Source organism: Cinclus cinclus, chromosome 34 (assembly GCF_963662255.1).
Source record: "Cinclus cinclus chromosome 34, bCinCin1.1, whole genome shotgun sequence".
Lineage (NCBI taxonomy): Eukaryota > Metazoa > Chordata > Aves > Passeriformes > Cinclidae > Cinclus > Cinclus cinclus.
In genome coordinates, this window is record NC_085079.1 from 389621 (window position 1) to 398469 (window position 8849).

Genomic DNA, 8849 nt, shown 5'->3' on the forward strand with positions numbered 1-8849 from the left:
GATGGCTGAGGGGCGGGGATATGTAAATCAGGGAGTGATTGACAGCTCAAGGTGAATGTGGGTATGGACGGACAGCGCTGTTATGCAAAATAGGGGGCGTGGTCTCCCCAATTAAAAGCCCTTTATTACCGAGTGATTGACAGGTGTATGTAAATTGGAGGGCGTGGCTTAATATAATGGGGGTGTTTGTCCTTTTGCTAATTTATGTAAATTAAGATAATTGCTTCAGACGGGATTTACGTTTTACTTATGCAAATTAAGGTGCTTAAATACACGCGGTTATAATTACATTTAAATGAGAAGGGTGGTCCCTTCTTGAAGCCCCGCCCATTCCCCCCAAAAATTGGGGAATTTCCCCCAAAAACTGGGGATTTCCCCCCAAAAATGGGTATTTTTCTCCCAAAAAAATTGGGAATTTTTCCCCAAAATTTGGGGGTTTTTTCCCACAAAAGTTTGATTTTTTTTCTGCCCCCCAAAACTGAGGATTTTCCCCTCAAAACTTGTGGATTTTTTTCCCCAAAATTTGGGGATTTTTAGCTCCCCTCAAAAAAATGAGATTTTTATTTTTTTTCACCCCCCCAAAAAAAAAAAAAAAAAAAATTGGGGATTTTTTCTTTTTTTCCTCAAAAAGTTGAAATTTCCCTCTTCAAATTTTGACCGTTACCCCTCCCAAAATTTGGGGATTCCCCCCCCTAAAACTGGGGCATCTTCTCCCCCCAAAATTTGAGGATTTTCCCCCAAATTTCGGGGAAATTTCCTCTAAAATTTTGGGGACCATTCCCTGCTCAAATTCGGGAATTTTCCCCTTCTAAAACTCGCGACGTTTCCCACGGAAAATGAAAAAAAAATTTGGGATTCCCTCCCAAAAACGACCACGGGAGGTTCAGCTCCTTTATTGGGGTCCCAAATTTGGGATATTTTCCCCCAAAATTCGGGGGGTCCCGGGGGAGGGGTCAAAGGTCCAGGTCCTCGTCGGGGTCCTCGGGGTCCTCGGGGGGAGGTTCGGGGTCGCTCCTGGGGGGATTTTGGGGAAAATTTGGGAGATTTTGGGAAATTTGGGGGGATTTTGGGAAAATTTGGGCGGTTTTGGGGAAAAAAAATTGGGAGATTTGGAGGAAAAAATTGGGAGATTTTGCGGAAAAAATGGGAGAATCTGGGGGAAATTTGGGAATTTTGGGGGAAAATTGGGAGATTTTTGGGGGGAAATGGGGTTTTAGGGAAAATTTGGGGGGTTTTGGGAAAATTTGGGAGATTTTGGGGGAAATTTGGGAGATTTTGGGGCAAATTTTGGAGAATCTGGGGAAATCTGGGAGATTTTGGGGAAAATTTGGGCGGTTTTGGGGAAAATTAGGAGATTTTGGGAAAAATTCGGGAGCTTTGTGGAAAATTTGGGAGATTTTGGGGGAAATTTGGAAGATTCTGGGGGAAATTCTGGAATTTTGGGGGAAGTTCTGGAACTTTGGGGGAAAAAAATGGGAGATTTTGGGGAAATTTGGGGGGTTTTGGGAAAATTTGGGAGATTTTGGAAAAAAATTGGTAGTTTTTGGGGGAAATTTTGGGAGATTTTGGGGAGAAAACTTGGGAGATTTTGGGGAAAATTTGAGAGGAGTTTCGGGAGGAATTTCAGGATTTATTTTTTTGGTGAATTTTGGGGGGGGTTTTGGAGCCATTTCGGGAAAAATTTTAAGGGGATTTCGGCAAAAAATTCAGGATTTTTGGGTGAATTTTGGGAGGAATTTGGGAGGAATTTTAGGGTGATTTTGGGAGGAGTTCCAGGGGTTCTTTTGGGTGGATTTTTGGGGTGGCTTTGGGAGATTTTGGGGCTGCAGAACTCACCTGGGCAGGTACGGGGGGGTCAGGGCCGCCCTCGCCCCCCGCTCGGCTCCCGAAAGCCCCAGGCGGAAAGTCAGGGGGGTCACCCCCAAATTTGGGGGATTTTGGGGTTTTTTGGGCTCTCCCAAGGTCGGGGGGGGGACCCCGAAGGATCCGTCGGGGAGGAGGGTCAGGGTCTGCTGGGGGAGGGGAAAAATAGCCCAAAATCAGCCCAAAATCGGCCCCCAAAATCGGCCCAAAATCAGCCCAAAATCCGCCCAAAATCAGCCCAAACTCAGCCCAAAATCGGCCCCAAAATCAGCCCAAAATCAGCCCAAAATCGGCCCAAAATCAGCCCCAAATCAGCCCCAAATCGGACCAAAATCAGCCCAAAATCGGCCCAAAATCGGCCCAAAATCAGCCCAAAATCAGACCCAAATCGGCCCAAAATCAGACCCAAATCGGCCCAAAATCAGCCCAAAATCAGCCCAAAATCAGCCCAAAATCAGCCCCAAATCGGACCAAAATCAGCCCAAAATCGGCCCAAAATCAGCCCAAAATCAGCCCCAAATCGGACCAAAATCAGCCCAAAATCGGCCCAAAATCAGCCCAAAATCGGCCCAAAATCAGCCCCAAATCAGCCAAAATCAGCCCCAAATCGGCCCAAAATCGGCCCAAAATCAGCCCAAAATCGGCCCAAAATCGGCCCAAAATCGGCCCAAAATCGGCCCAAAATCAACCCAAAATCAACCCCAAATCAGCCCCAAAATCAGCCCAAAATCAACCCAAAATCAGCCCCAAATCAGCCCCAAAATCAGCCCCAAAATCAGCCCAAAATCAGCCCCAAAATCAGCCCAAAATCAGCCCCAAAATCAGCCCAAAATCAGCCCCAAATCGGCCCAAAATCAGCCCCAAAATCGGCCCAAAATCAGCCCAAAATCCGCCCAAAATCGGCCCAAAATCAGCCCCAAAATCAGCCCCAAAATCAGCCCCAAAATCAACCCAAAATCAACCCCAAATCAGCCCCAAAATCAGCCCAAAATCAACCCCAAAATCAGCCCAAAATCAGCCCAAAATCAGCCCAAAAATCAGCCCCAAAATCGGCCCAAAATCAGCCCAAAATCCGCCCAAAATCACCCCAAAATCAGCCCCAAAATCAGCCCCCAAATCGGCCGAAAATCAGCCCAAAATCAATCCAAAATCAGCCCCAAAATCAGCCCCAAAATCAACCCAAAATCAGCCCAAAATCAGCCCCAAAATCAGCCCAAAATCAGCCCCAAAATCTGCCCCAAATCAGCCCAAAATCAGCCCAAAATCAACCCAAAATCAACCCAAAATCAGCCCCAAAATCAGCCCAAAATCAGCCCCAAAATCAGCCCAAAAATCAGCCCCAAAATCGGCCCAAAATCAGCCCCAAACCTCCCCAAATCTCCCCTAAATTCCCCCAAACCTCCCCAAAATCTCCCCAAATCCCCCCAAAATCCTCCCTAAATCTCCCCCAAACCTCCCCAAATCTCCCCAAAATCCCCTCAGGACCCCCCCAAATTCATCAAATCCCCCCCAAAACCCCCACAAATCCCCCCCAAACTTCCCCAAAATCCCCACAAATCCCCCAAAACTTCCCCCAAATCCCCCCAAAATCCCCCCAAATCCCCCCCAAATCCTCCCCAAAATCCCCCCAAAATCCTCCCTAAATCCCCCCCAAACCTCCCCAAATCTCCCCAAAATCCCCTCAGGACCCCCCCAAATTCATCAAATCCCCCCCAAAACCCCCACAAATCCCCCCCAAACCTCCCCAAAATCCCCACAAATCCCCCAAAACCTCCCCAAAATCCCCCCAAATCCCCCCCAAATCTCCCCAAAATCCCCCCAAACCTCCCCAAATTCATCAAATCCCCTCCAAATCCCCCCCAAATCTCCCCCAAAACCCCCCCAAGTCCCCCCAAATCCCCCCAAACCTCCCCAGAACCCCCCCTAATCCCCCCAAACCTCCCCAAATTCATCAAATCCCCCCCAAAACCCCCCAAATCCCCCCCAAACCTCCCCAAAATCCACCCAATCCCCCCCAAAACCCCCCCAAACCTCCCTAAAATCCCCCCAAATCTCCCCAAAAATCCCCTCAGGACCCCCCCCAAACCTCCCTTAATCCCCCCCCCCCCCCCCAAAAAAAACCTCCCCAAACCTGCAGGGGTCCCCCCCCTTTCCGGGGGTCCCGCAGCAGCCGCAGCTCCCGGGGGGCTCCGGGGGTCTCTGGGGGCCCCCCCAGGATCAGCTGAGCCCGGGCCAGACCCCCCAGAACCCCCAAAACCGGGGGGGGGTGCAGGTCCTGGTGCAGCAGGGCCAAAATTTGGGGAGGGGGCTCTGGGATTGGGGGAGGGGGGAGGGCAAGGAAAAATTTGGGGATGACCCAAAAAAAAAATAAATAAATAAATAAATAAATCAAAATTTGGTGAAAAGCTCATGGAAATCAGTAAAAGTCACCTCAAAAAATCCTAAATTGTCCCCAAATCCTCCTCGAAGTCACCCCAATATCGTCCAAAAATTCCCCCCCGAAAGTTCCCCAAAAATTGTCCAAAAATCCCCCAAAATCTCCACAAAATTGTCCAAAAATCCCCCAAAATCTCCACAAAATTCCCCCCCACAATCTCCCCAAAATTGTCCAAAAATCCCCCAAAATCTCCCCAAAAATCATCCAAAAATCCCCAAAATCTCCCCAAAATCGTCCAAAAATCCCCCAAAATCTCCCCAAAATTGTCCAAAAATCCCCCAAAAATCTCCCCCACAATCTCCCCAAAATTGTCCAAAAATCCCCCAAAATCTGCCCAAAAATCAACCAAAAATCCCCCCCAAATATCCCCAAAATCTCCCCAAAAATCCCCCCCAAATCTCCCCAAAATTGTCCAAAAATCCCCCAAAATCTCCCCAAAAATCACCTCCAATTATCCCTAAAATATCACAAAGTCCTCCCCAAATTCCTCCCAAATTCCCCCAAATTCCACCCAAAGCCCCCCCCCAAATCCCCCAATCCCCCCAAATCTCCCAAAAATTCCCCAGGACCCCCGCAAATCCCCCCCAAATCCCCCCCAACCCCCCCCAAATTGCCTCCAAATTCTCCCCAAATTTCCCCCAAACCCCCCCAAATCCCCCCTCAAATTTCCCCAAATTCCCAAAAAAATCTCCCCAAACCCCCCCCAAATCCCCCCCAATTCTCCCAAATCCCCCAAACCCCCCAAATTTCCCCAAATCCCCCCAAATTCTCCCCAAATCCCCCAAATTTCCCCCAAAATCTCCCCAAATCCCCCCCAAATTCTCCCCAAATTCCCCCAAATCTCCCCCAAACCCCCCCAAATCCTCCCCAAATCCCCCCCAAATCCCCCAAAATCCCCCAATTCTCCCCAAATCCCCCCAAATCCCCCCAAATCCCCGAAATCCCCCCCAAATCCCCCCCAAATCCCCCCAAACTCCCCCAAATCCCCCCAAAAATCCCCCAAACTCCCCCAAATCCCCCAATTCTCCCCAAATCTCCCCCAAATCCCCCCCAAATCCCCCCAAACTCCCCCAAATCCCCCCAAATCCCCCCAAAAATCCCCCAAATCTCCCCGAAATCCCCCCCAAACCCTCCCCCGTCCCCCCCCCTCCCCCTCACCGTTTTTTGGGGTCCCCCCCAGCAGCGCCCCCAGCCCCCGGCAGAGGTGGGGGAGGGGCTCCCTGAGCAGGGCCCAGCTCAGCGAATCCAGAGCGAGGGTCCGGGACCCCCCCGGGGGGGAGGGGAGACCCCCCAGGACCCCCCCCCAGGGACCCCCCCGCTATTGGGGGACCCCGGCCCAGCCAGCCCAGGGGGTCCCCGAAAAAATCCCGGATCTGCAGCCTGGAAATTTGGGGAGGGGGAGATAGAGGAGAGAGGGGGGAGGGTCAGGGGAGGGAATTTGGGGGGGATTTGGGGGATTTTGGGGGGGCTGAGGGGGGTTTGGGGGGATTTGGGGGGGATTTGGGGGGGATTTTGGGGAGGATTTGGGGGGGATTTGGGGGAGTTTGGGGGGGGTTGAGGGGGGTTTGGGGGGGATTTGGGGGGAATTGGGGGAGATTTGGGGGGATTTGGGGGGGATTTGGGGGGGATTTCGGGGATTTTTGGGGGGATTTGGGGGGGATTTGGGGGAGTTTGGGGGGGATTTGGGGGGGATTTGGGGGATTTTTGGGGGGATTTGGGGGGGATTTGGGGGAGTTTGGGGGGATTTGGGGGGAAATTAGGGGGAGGTTTGGGGGATTTTGGGAGGGATTTGGGGAAATTTGGGGGAATTTGGGGAGATTTGGGGAGATTTGGGGGGGATTTGGGAGAATTGGGGGAATTTGGGAGGCATTTGGGGGAATTTGGGGGGATTTGGGAAATTTGGGGAATTTGGGGGAGGTTTGGGGGATTTGGGGATTTTGGGGAGATTTTTGGAGAACTTTGGGGAATTTTGGGGGCATTTTGGGGGGATTTGGGGAATTTTTCAGGGATTTTGGGGGGGTTTTGGAGGACTTTGGGGGATTTGGGAAAAAATTTGGGGCTTTTTAGGCAGTTTTGGGGCAGTTTTTGGGGCAGTTTTGGGGCAGTTTTTGGGGCAGTTTTTGGGGCAGTTTTGGGGCAGTTTTTGGGGCTGTTTTGGGGCAATTTTGGGGCAGTTTTTGGGGCGTTTTTGTGCAGTTTTTGTGGCAGTTTTGGGGCAGTTTTTGGGACAGTTTTGGGGCAGTTTTTGGGCAGTTTTTGGGCAGTTTTGGGGCAGTTTTTGGGGGCAGTTTTTGGGGGCAGTTTTGGGGCAGTTTTGGGGCAGTTTTTGGGGCAGTTTTTGGGGCAGTTTTTGGGACAGTTTTGGGGCAGTTTTTGGGACAGTTTTGGGGCAGTCTTTGGGGCAGTCTTTGGGGCAGTTTTTGGGGCAGTTTTTGGGACAGTTTTGGGGCAGTTTTTGGGGCAATTTTTGGGCAGTTTTGGGGCAGTTTTTGGGGCAGTTTTGGGGCAGTTTTTGGGGCAGTTTTGGGGCAGTTTTGGGGCAGTTTTGGGGCAGTTTTTGGGACAGTTTTTGGGGCAGTTTTTTGGGGCAGTTTTTGGGGCAGTTTTTGGGCAGTTTTTGGGCAGTTTTGGGGCAGTTTTTGGGGCAGTTTTGGGGCTGTTTTTGGGGCAGTTTTGGGGCAGTTTTTGGGGCAGTTTTGGGGCAGTTTTTGGGGCAGTTTTTGGGCAGTTTTGGGGCAGTTTTGGGGCAGTTTTTGGGGCAGTTTTGGGGCAGTTTTTGGGACAGTTTTTGGGCAGTTTTTGGGCAGTTTTGGGGCTCCTCACTCACCTTTCCCTCACACTGGGGCTCAGCCCCACCTGGAATTGCTCCCACGGCACCTCCAGGAGCACCAGGAGCACCTGATCAGACCTGGGGGGGATTGGGGGGGGTCAGAGACCCTCGGGACCCCCAAAATCCTCAAAAAACCACTCCCAAAACCCCCAAAATCCCCCAAAAAAACTCAAAAAAACCCCCAAAATCCCAAAAAAAAAACACCACAAAAACCCCCAAAATCCCCCCAAAAAACAGCCCCAAAAAAAACCCAAAATCCCCAAAAAAACCCAAATACACCAAAATCCCACCCCAAAACCCAAAAAAAAAAAATCAAAAAACCACCCCGAACTCCCCCCCAAAAAAACCCAAATTCCCCAAAATCCCTCAAAACCACCCCAAAAACACCAAAACCCATCCCAAAATCCAAAAATAAACACCCTAAAAACCACCAAGAAAAAAAAAAATCCCCAAAATTCCTCAAAACCACCTCAAATATCCCAAAACCCACTTCAAAAAAAAAAAAAAATCCCTAAAAACCAACCCAAAAAATCCCCAAAATCTGCCCAGGATCCCCCAAAACCTCTCTGGGACCCCCCCAAAATTCCCCAAAATCCCCCAAAATCTTCACCTGGCCACAGCCTCGGTGATGAGCGCCCGCAGGAGGCTCCGACCCTCGGACTCGGCGCTGTCTGAGGGGGGAAAAATTGGGGAGACCCCCCCAAAAAAAAAAAAAAAATCACCCCAAACATTCCCCAAAATTCCACAAAAAGGCCCCCCCAAAAAATCCCCCCCCCCAAAAAAAATCCTCATAAAAATTCCCACCCGAAAAAAAAAATCCCCCCCCAAAAAAAATCCCCCCCCAAAAAAATCCCCCAAAATTCCCAATTTCCCCCCCTCAAAAAAAAAATCCACAAAAAAAAATCACCCCAAAATAATAATTTTTTAAAAAATCCCCCCAAAAATTTCCCTCCACCAAATTCCCCTTCAACCCCCCCCAAAAAATCCCAGCCCAGACCCCTCAAAGGCCTCCCAAATCCTCCCAAAAAATTCCTTGAACTCCCGCCCCACCCCCCCCCCCCCAAAAAAAAAATTCCCGAAATTCCCCAAATCCTCCTGGCCGGAAAAGCTCAGAGCACCCAAAATCACCCCAAAAAAAACCCCCTGGACCCCCCTATCCCGAACCCTCCGCATCCCCCCGGCCCCCCAAACCTTCGGACCCTCCAGAATCCCCCCAAAATCCCCCCAAAATCCCCCAAAATCCCCCCAAAATCCCCCAAAATCCCCCCAAAATCCCCCAAAATCCCCCAAAAATCCCCCAAAATCCCCTCACCCCTCACGAGCAGCAGCCCCCCGCCATCCAGCGCCTCCAGCATCGTCGCGCGGCGCCTCCCGATGACGTCACGTACGGACGCGGGCGCCGCCATTTCCCCCGCGCGACACTGCTGTACGGAAAAAAGGCGCCGCCATGTCTGCGCCGGGCCTTTTTTGATGACGTCTTACGAGCGACGGGCGTCGCGGAGATGATGTCATGGTACGGCAGAGCGCGGCGCCATGTTGGAGAAGGAGAGCTTGGGGGAGGGGTTTTGGGGGGGATTTTGGGGGTCCCCGAGTTGGATTTTGGTTCAAATAAACTTTGTAAAACCAAAAAAGAGGAGACGCGGACGGAAAAAAGCAGCTCCGACCTCGGAGCGAGCCGGGTCCGTCCCAGGCTGGGCTCCGCCATTGCCACAAGGGGAA

The 8849-nt window shown here is 51.1% G+C and overlaps 1 protein-coding gene across 1 annotated transcript; it reads right to left on the reverse strand.

The window, feature by feature from the left end:
* Window positions 1–243: 243 nt before the first annotated feature.
* On the reverse strand, window positions 244–8536 carry LOC134055718 (proline-rich protein 2-like). The gene is made up of 8 exons (XM_062512160.1): window positions 8443–8536; window positions 7741–7801; window positions 7128–7208; window positions 5459–5680; window positions 3995–4173; window positions 1837–2012; window positions 874–1014; window positions 244–264 (listed from the first exon to the last, which is right to left on the reverse strand). The coding sequence occupies exons 1-8, from the start codon at window positions 8534–8536 to the stop codon at window positions 244–246; spliced, it is 975 nt and encodes a 324-aa protein (XP_062368144.1).
* Window positions 8537–8849: the final 313 nt, after the last annotated feature.

Excerpts from the sequence above, each read along its gene's own strand:
- LOC134055718 (XM_062512160.1), bottom strand. The coding sequence starts at position 8,536 with ATGGCGGCGCCCGCGTCCGTACGTGACGTCATCGGGAGGCGCCGCGCG. Across the intron at positions 5,681-7,127 it reads AGCCCCAGTGTGAGGGAAAG|GCTGCAGATCCGGGATTTTT; the intron begins GTGAGTGAGGAG and ends CCAAATTTCCAG. Across the intron at positions 1,015-1,836 it reads ACCCCCCCGTACCTGCCCAG|GAGCGACCCCGAACCTCCCC; the intron begins GTGAGTTCTGCA and ends AAATCCCCCCAG.